The sequence below is a fragment of the Pogona vitticeps genome, chromosome 4 (assembly GCF_051106095.1).
Source record: "Pogona vitticeps strain Pit_001003342236 chromosome 4, PviZW2.1, whole genome shotgun sequence".
NCBI lineage: Eukaryota > Metazoa > Chordata > Lepidosauria > Squamata > Agamidae > Pogona > Pogona vitticeps.
The window spans coordinates 141,340-157,547 of record NC_135786.1 but is presented as its reverse complement, the minus strand read 5'-3'; the positions used below and the strand labels follow the sequence as shown (position 1 = coordinate 157,547).

Sequence of the window (16,208 nt, the reverse complement as noted above, 5' to 3'; positions counted from 1 at the left end):
GGCTGATTTGATGCGGCACTGGAAACCTGGGGTGCCTGGCCCTGCCTTCCACCACCACCCCCAGTGTCAGGTGAGGCACCCCCACCCCAGGGCTTCACTCTGGGCAGTGGGGGGGGGGCGATTCCACCTGGTCTCTCCTTACAGCCAAGTTCGTTCTTCCCTACAGGCTTGTCGGGACGCCCAGCTAGTCTGTGAAACAACGGCTGTCTCTCACACCCCCATTTTTGCAGAAGCCCACCCCCACCCAAATCAGCTGATAAGATGGAGGTGTTACCAGCCGGGACTCTGCCTGTTTGGGAGGAAGGGGTCTCTGTTTGCTGCCTTGGCTCTTCCGAAGGTCACAACAGAGACCTGCCGGTTACCCTCGCCCTCGCCCCCAACCCACCTCCCGCCTCGCATTGGCTGCTCCAGCAGGAGATGTCTTTTAGGGAGATTGCTGCCCCTCCCCTGCCAGGTGCCTCCAGTAAGCGGACCCCCCCCCCCCAATGGCCTTGCGTGTTTTCCATTTGTAACCTTCCACTCAGGGGGTGGGCAGAGCCCTCCTCCTTCCTGAGTTGGTCTGAAGAGTTGGAGCCAGTTACGCAGGTTTAGATTAATGCCGGGCACTTTATGCAGAGCTACCGTTGTTGTTGTTGTTGTTGTTGTTGGTGGTGGTGGTGGTGGTGGGTGTTGGGAGCCTCTGCAGAAGCGAAAGGTAGCAGCCAGGTGGCCAACTGCTGCCCCGCATGGTCCTCCCTGCTGAACCCTAGCCAGGGGTGGACGGGCACAGCTTGATGGCTGCCCTCTGGACTCCCTCTAAGGGGCCTTCTTAACCTCTGAAGGCCAACAGCTCTTGGGGTTGGTGAAAGAAGGGAAGCGCTGGTCAAGGAAGGCGTCACCCCATAATTGTGGCCTTCCTGGGGACCCTGCCGACGGGCTGGCAAGGGCTTGGGAAGGGGCTTTTTTGGGGGGGTCCCCTCAAAGGGTGGAAGGCTCCCCCTCTGGGGTCACATCTGCCTTCCTTCCTTCCTCTTGCTTGGTTTTCAGAAAAGGTGTGAAGAGATTAGTGAGGCTTTGAATGGGCTTTTATAGAGCTATTCTTTCTAATCTCCTTAACGGCTTATTAATCCTTTCTCTTCAGTGTCTGGTTCATATTAATGGTATGGTGCACAAAGGGGGTGCTACAGAAATAAGTCAGAATATTCAGAATAGTAGTAATAACTATCATCATCACCATCATCATCAATCCTCCTCCTTACCATCCATGATGTTCTGCTTCTCGGGTCCTCGGGTCCTCTGGGCAGCTGCCTGTGACAGGATGAAGCTCCCCAGGGACTTGCAGGCCACTTATATGGAACTCCAAGGGAGGGAGGGAGGGCTCTCCTTCCTCTTCTGCCTGAGCCCAAACAGGGAGGGGAGGGGAGGAGCAGGTGGGCGGGCAGGTTCATGGGTCACTCCAGGAGCAGCTTTTCTGAAAGGTGGCTGTCTTGGAAGATCCGTCCTTGTGCAAGAGGAGGGCAGAACAGAGTGGCTGGCCCTCCTTCACGCCTGGGAGGCTGATGTGGTGGATGTGGCAAGAGAGTTTCAGTGCAGGGACTCATTCCGAGGAGGAGGAGGAGGAGGAGGAGGGCCCAACTGGCTCAGTAGGCAAGCAGGTGGATCACCTTCCCCGACAACTCACCAAGGGGCCCAAAATTGCCCTGAGTCTCTGTGGAGCCCCAAGAGAGTGCAAGGGAAATGGTGGCAACAGCCTTTAAAGAGAGCTCAGTGGAGGCAATCCCCCCCCCTCCCCGCCGCCGCCCCGTGGCTGGCAGGGCTTGGACAAAAGCTTGGCTGGGCAAAAAGGCTCCAGGAGCAGGATGCCAGGCTGTCCTGCCATCGCGTCCCAGCGGTTGCTGTCACTGCTGGGGCTGCCAGGGCGGAGCGGCTTCTCAGGCAGCACAAGTCGGGGGTTTCCTTGAGCCTTTGGTCATGGCGGCCAAGGAGACGGAAGGGAGGTGCCCCTTCTGGCAAAGGGTGGGGCGCCCGCAGTCCAGTGTTTTGTCCAAGCCGTGGGCGCGTTGGGGTCAAGGGAAGGCCTTCCCTTGAAAGGAAGGGGCACGAGGAAGGGCCTTAGGGCAGTGGCCATGCCCGGGCCCCAGAGGAGCTGGGAAGGCCAGGTGGGCAAAGGACTCACCATTCGTCCCAACCAGCTGTGCTGAGCCCCCCCGGCGTCCCTGACCGGCCCTTTGCTGGACTCACCAGCAACCTTCTGAAGCTCAGCCGCTTGCTTTGCAGACGTCCCCGGGGGCGGGGGGGCGGGGGGGGAGGCCTCCTGGCCCAGCTGGGAAGGCGTCCGCTCCCTCTCTCGAGCTGAGGGCCTTGGGGACCACCCAGAGAGGGGAAGGCCTGTTCTCCCACTCCCTCCACCAGGCCCTAGGGACACCCTTCTCGCTCTCTCTCTCTGGCAAGCACTCTTGGGCCACCACCCTCTCTAAAGAGCAGGTCCTACAAGCGGACCATCGAGGCAACAGCAGCTCCTCTTGGTCCCCATCCGAGACCATCGCATGGAAAACAGTCACGTCGCTTGTTTGGTGCTGGCTATTCCTACAAAAGCCTGAGCCCCCTTGGAGCCACATTTTGTCCATTTTCTCCGCATTGGGGAAAAGACAGGGGAGGAGGGGACAGGTGGGCACCTCTGAGCATGTGCACCTCACGTGGCCAGTTTGTGGACTGTACCCATGATGCACCACTTGCCTCCTTCAAGGAGAACGGTGAGCTACCAAGAAAGCCTCCCTTAGCCTAAGCCAAAGGTTCTTCCCTGCCCCCCCCGACCCGCCTTTCCCCACCCCCAACATGGATTCCGGACTTTCTTTCATCAGCCCTTGCTTTTGCACGTGGCGTACATGCCACGCTCTTCCGCCCTCTGCAGCTTCTTTCAAGATGTTTTCGTGCCTGGCACAGCTTTTTCCCCTTTTTGCGGGATTGCTCCACAGGCTTGAGCCAGGCCTGAGAGGAAGAGGTCAGGGAGGGCTCTTCTTGCTCACGCTTCCTTCGGCCTGGCTGGCCTCCAGGCTGCTCTCCTGGGCGGCTGCCTCCGTCCTTCTGAGTGGCTCGAGAGGCCAAAGGGAACTGGGTGTCACGCAGGCGTCACACCCTCACCTGCAGCTGTTCGTGACCGAAACGTCCTGACCAGGAAATCTGGATCCTTCGGGTTTCACATGCGCACAGGCAAGAGAGCGCCTGGGGACAGGCAGTGTGGAAACGATCCCCCTCTGCGGCGGCAGCAGCAGCAGCAGCAGCAGCAGCAGGGTGCCTTCAGCAGCGCTTCGGAGGGAGGGGTCAGGGACAGCAGCAGGCGCTCTGCCGAGAGGGTGGTGCATGCCTCTTGCCCCCAGGCATCACCCGCAGCCCCATGGGGAAACCTGTCTGGACTGGCCGACCTCTGCCCGGATCGGCCGCGCCGTGCCCGTGGTGGGAGAGGCGCTTGGAGCCCTGGTGCCGTCTGGCCTTGGTTGCTGCACCCGCGAGCTACCAGCAAAGCAAAGTGCCCTGCTTATATTCTGCCCCGTATGGATTAAAACACTTCCTGGGTGGTTTACAGACGGAGGCTACATATCCTCCTCACACACGCCCCATGAGCTGGGTACTCCTTTTGCCCACCTTGGAAGGATGGAAGGCTGCATTGACCTTGAGCCGGCGACCTGAACCTCTTGGGACGGAACTCAGGTGGTGAGCACAGTCTTGGCTGCAGTCGCGGCACGAGGCGGCTGGGCGGAGCAGGGCAGAGGGCCGTGCTGCTCCTTTCCCCCTGGGTTAGAGGGGCTGTTGCCTGGCACGGCTCCAAAGCCACCTGCTGTGGGTGCTGGCCTGCAGCTGCCCTTCTAGAATGAGGAGGGGCCTCTGTGAGTCTGGAAGACTTGGTGCCAGGGGAGGAAGGACAGGCCCCGTCCTTCCAGTGCTCCTTGGCCCTCCTCCTTGCTGGCAAGTTGCTTTTCATTTTGTGCCTTGCTGACTGTGAGCTAGCGCTCTCTCTCTCTCTCTCTCTCTCTCTCTCTCTCTCTCTCTCTCTCTCTCTCTCTCTCTCTCTCACACACACACACACACACACACACACACACACACACACACACACACACACACACACACACACACACACACACACACACACACACACACACACACACACACACACACACACACACACACACACACACACACACACACACACACACACACACACACACACACACACACACACACACAGAGAGGACGCCTTCTTCCCCTCCATTTGGTCCACAGGATGCACGGCTGTGTTTCTCCACTTCTGTGTGGCTCGTGACTCAACCACAGAGGGTTAGGAAATGCAGGAGCAACAGGGCTGTGGAGTGAGCAAGAGCTGGGCAGGAAGAGCTGGAGCAATGCTGAGGTCTTGGCTAACTTGAGGATACTCCTCTCCCCTTCTTCCGTTGAGAGGGGTGGGGAGGGGAGGCTGGCCGGCCAGCCCGGGATTTTACTCATAGGCTCAGGATTTTACTCACAGAGATTGAACTGAACGACCCTGTGAATCCATCTGTGTGTGCTGATGACTTTGACAGGATATCTAATATCAATGTGGTTTCCTTTTTAATTGCGAAGCCCTTGTCAGAAAGCTTGTCTTTTTAGAAAAGGACCAGAGGGTTGGTGGATCTTCCCATCCCGCTTTCTCCACCAATGCACAGAAGCTACTCTCCTTGGCAGCTGGGAGACCCCTCCTGATTCACCAGGTGAATCTCTCCTGGGGAGATCACAGCACTCAGTGGGGAATACATTTTCTGGTGTACACTCATGGGCAGTGTTGTGCCTTTGCGCTCCTGTTGCAGGGGGCCATGAGCAGAACGGGGGGGGGGTGGCGGCGGTTGCAGCCACATCCTGCTTGGGAGTTTTCCTCCTGGTCCATCAGGGAGGCGATGCTGGACCTTGGTCGGTTCCAGCTCTCAGGAGTCTTTCTCATCAAGGCAAAATACAGGCTTGGCTTCCAAGCATACAAGTGTCTCATTCACATGCAAATGGCCACTTTGCATCCCTGAAGCTGTACTATGTGCACTCAGCATGAGACAAGAAAGGTAGCACTGCAGGCTATGGGTCTGATCCTCAGAGCTGGGGAAGGGGGGGGGGCTCCTGGGATAGGGCTACCATGCAGTCAACAGAAGGTAGAGTTTGAACCCTATGCTTTGTTGCAGTGAAACAGGGACTGCAGGAGGAGGGCTGGGCAGGGGGGCCTTGGTCCTCTGGTGGGTTCAGCGAGAGCTTCTCCACTGAAGGCAGGGTAAGGCTAGGTAGCTGGCGGTGGCAGTGGCCTTGGGAGACACTTGGGAAGGGAGTGAGCATCTCTTCTTTCTTGTTGTGCCATCTGCGCTCCCCGAGAAAAGTCACGACTCAAGATCCGCCATCATAGCAGGGCTTCCACTGCAAGAACCTGCCTTTTCCCGTGGGATCCGCCCTGTGGCCCCTTTGCCTTCGCCCTCTCCAGCAGCTATGGATCCTCTGGGTTTTTAGGCAGAATTCTCTCCCGGCTCCATATGGAGATGGGGGGGGGGGAGACAACAGAAACAACTGTTTTGCTAGCCTTCCAGGGTCAAGGCTCTCAGGTGGACTTCTCTCAATAGGCTAGAATTCTGCTCTCGGCATCCCAAATTTATCCAGATCAGGGTACAACAGAGATGAAAGGAATATGTTTGAAAGCAGCAGTCAAGGCTGCAGGAAGGAGGCATCTCCCATGACAGTAATCATCATCATCATCATCATCATCATCATCATCATCATCATCATCATCACATGCTATCAAGTCAGTCTGACTTACAGTAACCCTCTTCAGGGTTTTCCAGGTAGAGAAGACTCAAAGGTGGTTTGCCCTTTCCTTCTTCTGGGAGGGATCCCTGGGACGACTGCGCAGCTTGCCCAAGGCCACCCAGGCTGGTTCTTCTCTCCGGAAGCACAGTGAGGAATCGAACTCCCAACCTCTGGATCTACAGCCAGAGCTTTAAACCACTGAGCTCTCCAAGCCAGCAAAGAGAACTAAAGTGAGTTGGAACAAGTTATTTTCAACCCACAGACTGTGAGATATTTTACTCTGTAAATAACTGATAAAAATACAGTGTCTCTAATACTGAGGCAAGACATGGCACAAACAGATATGTAGCGGGTATAACAGATGAAAACTGATTAACAGAGTTGTCATTAAAGTCTGTCATGCTGAAGCACGCCTTTGGAACTACAACAGAAGGTGTCTATCTCCGGACTAGATCAGACGGAAAGCTTTTTAATCTATCTAGATTGAGAGCAAAGACCAAAGGCCAGCTGAAATGCATGCGGGACCTCCTCTTCACCAATGATGCAGCCATTGTTGCCCACTCTGCTGAAGACCTCCAGCAACTCATGAATCATTTTAGCAAGGCCTGCCAAGACTTTGGACTAGCAATCAGCCTGAAGAAAACACAAGTCATGGGCCAGGGTATGGACTCACCTCCCTCTATTACCATCTCCACACAAGAATTGGAGGTTGTTCATGACTTTGTGTACCTTAGCTCAACCATCACTGACACTCTGTCGAGCTGGATAAATGCATTGGCAAAGCAGCTACCATGTTCTCTAAACTCACAAAGACAGTATGGCTAAATAAGAAGCTGACGACATATACTAAGATCCAGGCCTATAAAGCCAGTGTCTTGAGCACACTCCTGTACTGCAGTGAGTCCTGCACCCTTTGTGCACGGCAGGAGAGGAAGCTGAGCACCTTCCATATGCGTTGCCTCCAATGTATTTTTGGTATCTTTATTTATTTATTTATTTATTTGATTTTTACGCCGCCCCTCTAGACCATGTCTAGAGGGTATCACCTGGCAGGACAAAGTTCCAAACAGTGTAGTCCTAGAACGAGCTGGAATGTTTAGCATGTATACATTACTGAAACAGTGCTGTCTACACTGGCTTGGGCATGTCGTGAGAATGGCTGATGGTTGGATTCCAAAGGATCTCCTGCATAGAGAATTAGTGCAGGGAAATCACCCCAGAGGGAGACCACACAGCTGTGATACAAGGACATCTGCAAGCGAGACCTGAAGGCCTTAGGAATGGATCTCAACAGATGGGAAAACCTGACATCTTAGCGTTCAGCCTGGAGGCAGGCACTGCATCACGGCCTCTCCCAATTTGAAGAGACCCTTGTCCAGCAAGCTGAGGCCAAGAGGCAGTCCCGAAAGGAGCAAAATCAGGGAGCTGGACAGAGGACAGATAGTGTTTGTCTTCAGTGTGAAAGGGATTGTCACTCTCGAATCGGCCTTCTCAGCCACACTAGACACTGTTCCAAGTCCTCCATACAGAGCACGTGACCATCGTCTTTCAAGACTGAAGGATGCCTAGCATAACATTAAAGTCTATGCCCCAACAATATCCCCAAAGGATGTTCGTAATATCTATAGGCCCATTGCTAATATTTCACTCTTGGGCAAGTTGATTGAGAGGGTGGTGGCCACTCAGTTACAGGTGTTCTAAGAGGAAACGGGTAGCCTAGTTCCATTTCAGTTGGGTTTTAGGCTTTGCCACGGAATTGAAATGGCATTGGCGCCCTGCAAGATGATTTCCTGAGTGAGGTAGACAAGGGGAGTGTAACCCTGCTGGTCCTCCTGGATCTTCTTGCGACCTTTGATACCATCCCCCATGGTAATCTTCTGGGACAGCTACTGATGTTGGGAGCTATGGGCTCCATCCTTCGGTGGTGCCAGTCCTTCCCTGAGGACCGATCCCTGATGGTACGGTTTGGGGAGGTGTTCCCCACCCTTTGAGACCTCTATCATGGGTTGCCTCCTGGATCGTCCATTTCTCCATTGTTTTTTAATACCTAAGAGAAGATTTGGAGTTTGTTATTGTTAATATGGGGATGACACACAGCTCTCTCTCGCTCTCTCTCTCTTTGTCTTTCTCTTCATCTGCAGGTACCCTGTCAGAAAGATAAACAAGAGGAACAATGTGATGCTAGAGGAGAGCTTTGCAGGTACCCTGCCAGAAAGAGGAACGAATTCAGCCCTGGCATTATTTTCAGTGGTGGCCCACACTTCTTGCTGGCTTCTCCTATTTCAAGATTAAAGTTCTCTAAAATCTATCATATTTTTGCAGCTCCAGCATTTAGCCAGGATGAGTTTCGGGCTTTTCTGTTTCTTCCTTCTCTCACCCCAAGTTCTGCAACGCCAACCAGAAAACACTGATGTCTTAAAAGCTTGCCTTTTAAAACAACCACGTTGTGCTCCAATAAAGGTATTAGTTGCCCAGTTGTTGGATTTTGCTCACGGGGCCTCACAGCTTTTTTACTTTTTTGCTCCCCTGTGAGGATGTTGAGGTTGAGACTCACAGATGATGAATTTCCTGGGTCTTGTGGGGCTTGGTTGGATTACAAAAAGAGTGAGAGAGAGAGAGGCTGGGTGCTGGACGTCACTATTTTTTTTTGTTCGAGGAAGCTACCGCTTTGTGCTTCTTTTGTGATTCCACTGCCGCGCCTCCTCCTGCCTGTGCCTGGCAATCCGCGTCTCTTCCTTGCACCTTCCAAAGCTACAGTAATTCTAATTCTAATAGCAGGTGCAGCCCAGTCTTTCTCCTTCCTTGTTTTTCTGTTTCTCCAGGGTCAGTCTGAGCGGTTGCTTCTCTCCTCCTGATATATCTAGTTCGACCTCCAATAGTTCCGCCTGCCTGAAGCTCCATTTCAGGCCTTTGTCAAGGGAGGGTGCAGCCTTCCTCCCATAGGCGGCGGCAGGGGGGGGCATTTCATCTGGCAGTTACTCAGCTAAGCATGAACAAATATCGTTTGTAACCAGTTTGCATGTACAGTATACATTTTTCTTGGAAGCAAGATGGGCTACACCCGATATCTATGCATTTCATGCTTATCTGTATTTTTATTCAGTTGAAGAATAGCCTGTATAATCAAACTGTAAAATGCCCAGAGAGTGCTTTAAGCACTTACAGGGTGGAATATAAGCAAGGCACTTCTGTTGTTGTTTGAAAATAGGACTAAAGAAATAGATCTGTACTTGCGTTTGAATTAAAATTGAAAGAACTGAAGTGTAAAAAGTACAGTAGAGACACGAAAGATTACAAAATTGGAAAAATTCTTCCACCGTAACAATTTCCTGAGAGTCATTTTCAGATGTACAGACACCCCTGAAGGAGAAGAGTCAGAAGCTGCCTCAGGGGGTGAAGGAACTAGTTGTTGGAGTCATAGGGCAAGGAGTACAAGAAATAAAGGAAGGGGAAAATTTTTCCTACAGAGGCCAAACCTGGAGAGGCTATTACAAAACGTAGTGATCAGTCGTTCTTCCTGACCCCTTTTGGATTTAGAACGTAAGGTTCTGAATGTAGATCTAAGTTTTGTTGCAACACCTGATTACAAACCATTCAAAACTAGAGTGGATTTATTTAAGTTGATAAAACAAATAAAACTTAAAAAAAAACTTTTGGAGAATAAGACAAACTGAGAAGATACCTCACTGATCCCTAATTTTAGAATTCATATATAGAGATAAATGAGGAAAAATGTAAATTAAGACAGCAGTAGAAGAGAATAGCTGGCCATTAAAAAAAAACCCTCTAGCATCAGATGAGTCTATTATTGCAAAGGAGGCGGGTAAGAGGGGTTGCAGTTGCAGTACAAAAACAGAGAGGATGGTTGCTTTGAAAGCAACAGAAGAAAATTAAATGATATAACCAATTATCAGGAAATTGACGAGGACCTTTCCCAACATATTAAATTCCTTTTAAAAGCAAGAGGAAACCCTGGCCTGTGCTCCCCTCTGAAGAGGCCCATGGCCACAGAGAGACGGGCGAAACGTCAGGAAGAACCACCTCCAGAACAAAGAGCCGAAGAGCCCAAAAAACCCACGACCACCATCAGATCCCGGCCGTGGAAGCCTTCGTGAATATAAAATGGGTGGCTACGGGTTGTGCAGCAGCAGCAGCAGCAGCAGCAGCAGCCGGGGGGGGGGGATCATCTTTATATGGTTAATTTGGAAAACATCATTATTCTGTTTTCCAGCCTTGTGCTCCAACCTATCTATTCAATATCTTTCTATTAAATACTTTTAGAAAGAGGATTGTAAAACATTGGCATTTAATCAAAGAGATACCAGGTTGCTCCTTACCTCCCGTCACTGGATTTAAGAGAACTTCAAGGACCTTTTGGAACATGCAGATCTCTCATGTGATTAAAAATGACAAGGATCTTGTGGGAAGCTTTTGATGCGGTCCATGTTCTTATTGTGCCATTACTAGAGAAACAAAAAACCTTAAGAGTGGAGGCACTAAATCTAAACATAGAAGTAAAACAATTTACCACGTGCTGCACAAAAATGTCATATATTTTATACAATGCCCATATAAACTTTTTTATGTAGGAAGCACGACACACCCCTTGAGGCCGTGTATTTTAGGATACCAGTTATGTCTTAGAAGGAGAACGGCAGAGGCCCGGTTGTGCCCCGTTTCTTAGAATTAGGCCACGAATATGACGACTCGGGTCAAGAAAGAGAGAGCAGGTTTCTTGACATGCTAAATGGGCGTGCCTTGGAGCCACTTGTCGCGGAGCCCACCAGAGGACAGGTGACTCTGGATTTAATATTGTGTGGTTCTCAGGACCTGGTTAGGGACGTGAATGTCACTGAGCCGCTAAGGAATAATGACCATGCTGTGATCTCTTTCGCCATGCATGTTGGGGGGAGAGTGTCAAGCAAATCTGACACAAGAACCCTTGATTTCCAAAGGGCGGACTTCCCTCAAATGAGGAAACTAGTTAAAAAGGAGCTGAAAGGGAAGGTGAAAAGAATCCAATCTCTCCAGAGTGCATGGAGCCTGTTTAAAACAATGGTAGTAGAGGCATCTATGGGTCGTGGTGGCGCTACAGGTTGAACTGCAGAAGCCTCTGTGCTGCAAGGTCAGAAGACCAGCCATCATAAGATCGGATCCACGTGACGGAGCGAGCTCCCGTCGCTTGTCCCAGCTCCTGCCAACCTAGCGGTTCGAAAGCATGTAAAAATGTGAGTCGATAAATAGGTACCACCTCGGTGGGAAGGTCACACGTTCTGTGTCTAGTCGCACTGGCCACGTGACCACAGAAACTGTCTTCGGACAAACACTGGCTCTACGGCTTGGAGACGGGGATGAGCACCGCGCCCTACTGTCGGACACGACTGGACTAAATGTCAAGGGGAACCTTTATGTAGCACAGGCCCAGCGGAAGTGTATTCTGCCAAGAAAGAATGGCTCAACTAAGTTCAAGAGGCTGCGGGCACAGTTAGCAAGCGGAGTTAGAGAAGCTTTGAAGGGCAAGGAGGGGGCCTTCTGTAAATGGAACTCCTTCCCAAATGAGGAAAATAAAAAGGAACATAAACTCTGGCAAAAGAAATGTAAGAAGATGATAAGAAGGCAAAGAAGGACTTTGAGGAACGAATGTCCACCAATATGCAGGGGAATAATAAAAACTTCTTTAAATAAGTTAGAAGCAGGAAACCTGCCAGAGAAGCACTTGGCCCTCTGGGTGGGGAGGAAGGGAAAACGGAGGTAAAAAAGAAATTAAATGAGTTCTTCGCATCTGTCTTCACAACAGGTGACCTTGGACAGACTCAGCTGCCCAAACGGTCCCTCCTGACTAATGAGTTAAATCAGATTCAGGTTAAAAGAGAGGATGTTTTAGACCTAATTGATAAGTTGAAGATCAATAAGTCACCGGGCCCAGATGGCATCAACCCAAGGGTTATTATGGAACTGAGGAATGAAGTTGCTGATCTCTTAACTAAAACAGACAACTTAAGGTTGTCTCTTAGGAAGAGAGTTGAAGAGCAGTGTGGCCCAGGGATTTCTCCTGGGACTAGTGCTTTTCAACATGTTCATCAATGACCTGGAGACAGGGATAAGCAGCGAGGTGGCCAAGTTTGCAGATGACACGCAATTTTTCAGGGTGGTGAAGACCAAATGGGATTGTGAAGAGCTCCAGAAGGATCTCTCCAAACTGGGAGACTGGGTGGAAAAATGGCAAATGCGTTTCTATATAAGAAAACATAAAGTAATGCTCACTGGGACAAAAAAAATCAGAACTTTACTTATCAGCTGATGGGTTCTGAGCTCTCTGTGACGTATCAGGAAATAGATCTTGGTGTGCTGGTGGACAGCTCGATGAAAGTGTCAACCCAGTGTACGGCAGTAGTGAAGAAGGCCAATTCCATGCTTGTTGTTGTTTAGTCATTAAGTTGTGTCCGACCCTTTGTGACCCCCATGGACCAGAGCACACCAGGCCCGGAATTCCATGCTAGGTATCATTAAAAGGGGGGCTGAAAATAAAACAACCAACATTATAATGCCATTGCACAAAACGCTGGTAAGGCCACACCTGAAGTATTGCGCACAGTTCTGGCCGCCCCACCTCAAGAAAAACAGTGGAACTGGAAAAGGTGCAGAAGAGAGCAACTAAAATGAGGACTGGGCTGGGGCACCTCCCTGATGAGGCAAGACTACCCCTACCCCCCACCCCCCCATCAGATGGCTGCCCCACTCACAAACCTCCGCAGTCCGCCAGCGGCCCAGTCTGGAAGGAGTCCAGACGTCCCTTCCCCATCTCCTCCGGCCGCCACCCGCTCAACAGCTGTGCAGGGAGAATCCCCATCCTGCCTCCTTATCTGAGTGGTCGGCTGCTGGAGGAGGCAGAGAAGGGAAGCCCAAGCTCTTTCCCAGGCTGGGCAGGAAGATGGCCCTAGGCGGCAGGTGGAGGATGGTGAGTGAGGCTGCCATCCAAGGTGGCCATGGGGCAGGAACTGCAGCATTCGTGGTGCTGCATGGAGAGCTTTGTATGAAGAGGCACAACTTAAGTTGTGCCCATCTCTAAATGTGATACAAAGAATGCCTTGAATAATGAACTACATAACCCTATATTGCTTGTCACTTTTGGTTCTGCTGGACCACTCAGTAGCTTGGGAGACCACCAGCCACGGTCTCCTTCTGGACCGCCTCTCTGGGATGGGACTTGGAAACACCATTTCACAGCGGCTCCAGTCCTTCCTGGAGGAGAGAGAAGCTGGTTCCGGGGAGCTCCAGTTTTAGGCCCTGGTCATTGGGCTTTGAGGACCCCCAGGGTTCTCTTTTGTCTCATATGTTATTTAACATCTACATGAAACTGCTGAGAGAGATTTTTAGGAGTTTTGGGGTTCGGTGGCACCAGTATGCGGATGGCACTCAACTCTACTTTGCCTTGCCATCTGAATCTGCGGGTGGTGTTTCAGCTCTAGATCAGCATCTGATTGCAGTAATGGACCAGATGAGGGTGAACGAAGTGCACAAGTGCTTCCCAAGTTCTACTTCTGAGCATTCAGCCTGGAGGCAGGCGGTGCAGCATGGTCTCTCCCAATTTAAAGAGACTCTTGTCCAGCAGGCCGAGGCAAAGAGGCAGTGCCGAAACCAGTCAAATCAGGGAGCTGGGCAGGGGACAGACTGTATTTGTCTTCAGTGTGGAAGGGATGGTCACTCTTGAATTGGCCTTCTCAGCCACACGAGACGCTGTTCCAAGTCCTCTATACAGAGCACGTTATCATAGTCTCTCGAGACTGAAGGATGCCTACAAGTTCTGCTTCCATCTTATGCTGTGTGTCTATCCATTTGCATCTCTTTTCCTGCTTTTAGTAGGCACACACAAAAAACCCAAATCCCAAAATAGAACTGCTAATATTGTTGCACCCTTATACAATCCGTGGTTTGACCACACTTGGAATACTGTGTACAATCCTTGTTAGGATTCCAGAGCTGCAGAAAAGGCCCAGCAAAATGACCAGGGGATGGTTGCACCTCCTGCAAGAGGAAGGGTCAGAGCACTGGGGTCTGTTTGGTTCAGTGCGAGAAATCACGGGCAAAGGGAGACCTGCCAGCAGCATAAAAGACCATGCCCCATGTGAAGAAAGTGAACAGAAGAGACAGGCTTTTCTCCCTCACAATAGGAGAGCCCAGTGTCATCCGAATGCAGCTGAGCGGTGGAAGGTTCAAGAGATCAAAAAAGGAAGCCCTTCTCCACGCAGGGCATCATTCAGTGGTGGAATTGATGGCCAGAAGTAACAACTTTAAAAAGAGATTTTACCCATTCACAGAGCCTGGACCTCTCAGCAGCTATATGGGTCAGAACGCCCCTCTGTCTCGGTGGACTCAGTAACCGGTCCTGGGCTCCTGGGCAATGTTTCAGCCCCTGTGGGGAGAGAATGGCAGCGGGCCAGGTGGAACCTGCACGGCTCCTGTTCCCAGCACAAACTGCGACCACTGGAGAATATTCCATCTGCTCTTGATCCATCTGCTTTCCGCACTCGTGGCACACCTGCCGGTAAAGAGCAGGCTAACAATGCCTGCCTGGGGAACGTGGCAGCAGCCTGCTTTTAGAGGAAGATTCCTGGCTGCTTCCTTCCAAGGCAGTGTCCACAGAGACAGCAGCCACACTTCAGAGAGCAACTTCCCCAGCACACGCCACAATCAGCACGTCCGTTAAGTGGTGAAATCGATCTATATTTAACACTATTTATAAACCTTATCTTTCCCTTTCCTCCAATAACATTTTCTAATTTTGCTTGCAATAGTTTTACTTTTTTAATATCTGGCTATAGTGGAATATTTTGGAATAGAAATTGAAATTTTGGTAATATATATGATTTAATTAGAGCAAATCTCCCTAACATTGACCCACTTTGTCGTTTTTTCTTTTGCCAATTTAAATAGATTTTTATAGTTTCTTTAAATTAATTAAGGTTTTCTTAATCAATTCCTAATTGATTAAGAAAATTACTAAATATTTAATACTTGAGTAACATAACTCTAATTGAGATGCTTTTTAAATTTCGTTTTGTTCTATAATAGGTATATTTAGGCATAATAACTTAGATTTTTGAAAAGTGATTTTTAAACCTGCATACTGTACAGTACTGACTATATTCCTGCAATGTTTCTTTCAACTACAGTATTCTGTTCTTCATGATGGGTCTTCCAAAAAAGGGGGGGCATATCATCTACATATACATTTATTTTGTGCTGTCCATTTTTCACCATCAGTCCTCTAATGTTTCCACCTTTTTAATTTGTGGTCATATTGACCAGATAGGCAGGATATAAATAAATAAATAAAAATTTGCTGCAAGGGGTTCTATTATTAGTGCAAATAAAATTGGAGAAGCCAGTCCCCAAACCACCGAAACCAGGGAGCTGGACAGGAAACAGATTGTATTTGTCTTCAGTGTAGAAGGGATGGTCACTCTCGAATTGGCCTCCTCAGCCACACTAGCCACTGTTCCAAGTCCTCTGTTCAGAGCATATTACCATTATCTCTCGAGACTGAAGGATGCCTACAGGAACATTAGAGACAAGGGATCACCTTGTCTTGTTCCTCTAAATAACATAAATTTGTTAGATTCTACTCCATCAATAAGTACAGTTACACCTGCCCCTATATATAATTCCTTTAAAACTTTAATACAATTTTACCCATATTAATCTTTTCCAACAAATCAAACATAAATCTCCATTCCACCTGATCAAAGGCCTTAAGGGCATCCAAGAAGATACTGCTATCTTCTTCTTTTCTTTATTAGCTGTATATATTCAATACTCTGCAGACAGGATTTCACATTTGTCTTCCTGGTCCCAAAATAGAAGCATTCCGGTATGAAATAATTAGATGAATAGAGACACTGATGAATCAAAAAATAGACACAAAAGAAATATTGTTGTTATTCTTGATATTTACAGGGTGAAATGAGAAACTTGAAAATATAGAATTAGTAGCAAATCTTATAGGACAGCAAGATCCGAGATTGCTAGAAATTGGAAAAATGCTCAAGATCTCTCATTGCATGCATTTATGAATAAGATATGGCATACAATGCTGAGGGGCAAAATGACAAAATTAGATTATATAGAGGAGAAATAAGGCATAGTCAATTCACCGAAAGCTGGAAGCCTTTATTAAAATATGCCAATAAAATAAATCTGGAAGTATGTGGCTCAGAAAACAATTTGGAGCATTTAGATTGTTGGTCGATATTTCTCTAAGATGAAACGGGGAATGGCGTAAATGTGACTCTGAAATGTGGGAATAGCAGGTGGTCAACAATTAAATTACATAATAAGTAAGATGATAGGTTACTATGTTAAGCTTTGTATGTATTACTTGTAACATGATAGATTGTCATGATTTATATAAACAAAAA

The 16,208-nt window shown here is 49.4% G+C and overlaps 1 protein-coding gene and 1 long non-coding RNA gene across 3 annotated transcripts in view; one reads left to right on the top strand and one right to left on the bottom strand.

Moving 5' to 3' along the window:
* Window positions 1–1,345, bottom strand: part of LOC110086223 (protein-glutamine gamma-glutamyltransferase E) — a 17,173-nt gene extending 15,828 nt beyond the window's left edge. The window contains exon 1 of the mRNA XM_020807030.3: window positions 1,239–1,345. Coding sequence (XP_020662689.3) covers window positions 1,239–1,245 — 7 coding nt within the window. The 5' untranslated portion in view covers window positions 1,246–1,345. The remainder of the gene's footprint in view (window positions 1–1,238) is intronic.
* LOC140706444 (uncharacterized) overlaps window positions 1–16,208 on the top strand; it is a 17,322-nt gene extending 1,114 nt beyond the window's left edge. Inside the window, exons 2-4 of one of the 2 annotated variants that reach the window (XR_013544517.1) lie at window positions 5,826–6,020; window positions 7,932–8,250; window positions 9,751–16,208. This is a non-coding gene — a long non-coding RNA (uncharacterized LOC140706444). Of the gene's footprint in view, window positions 1–5,825; window positions 6,021–7,931 lie in introns of both variants that reach the window. The other variant, XR_013544516.1, reaches the window with a different exon arrangement.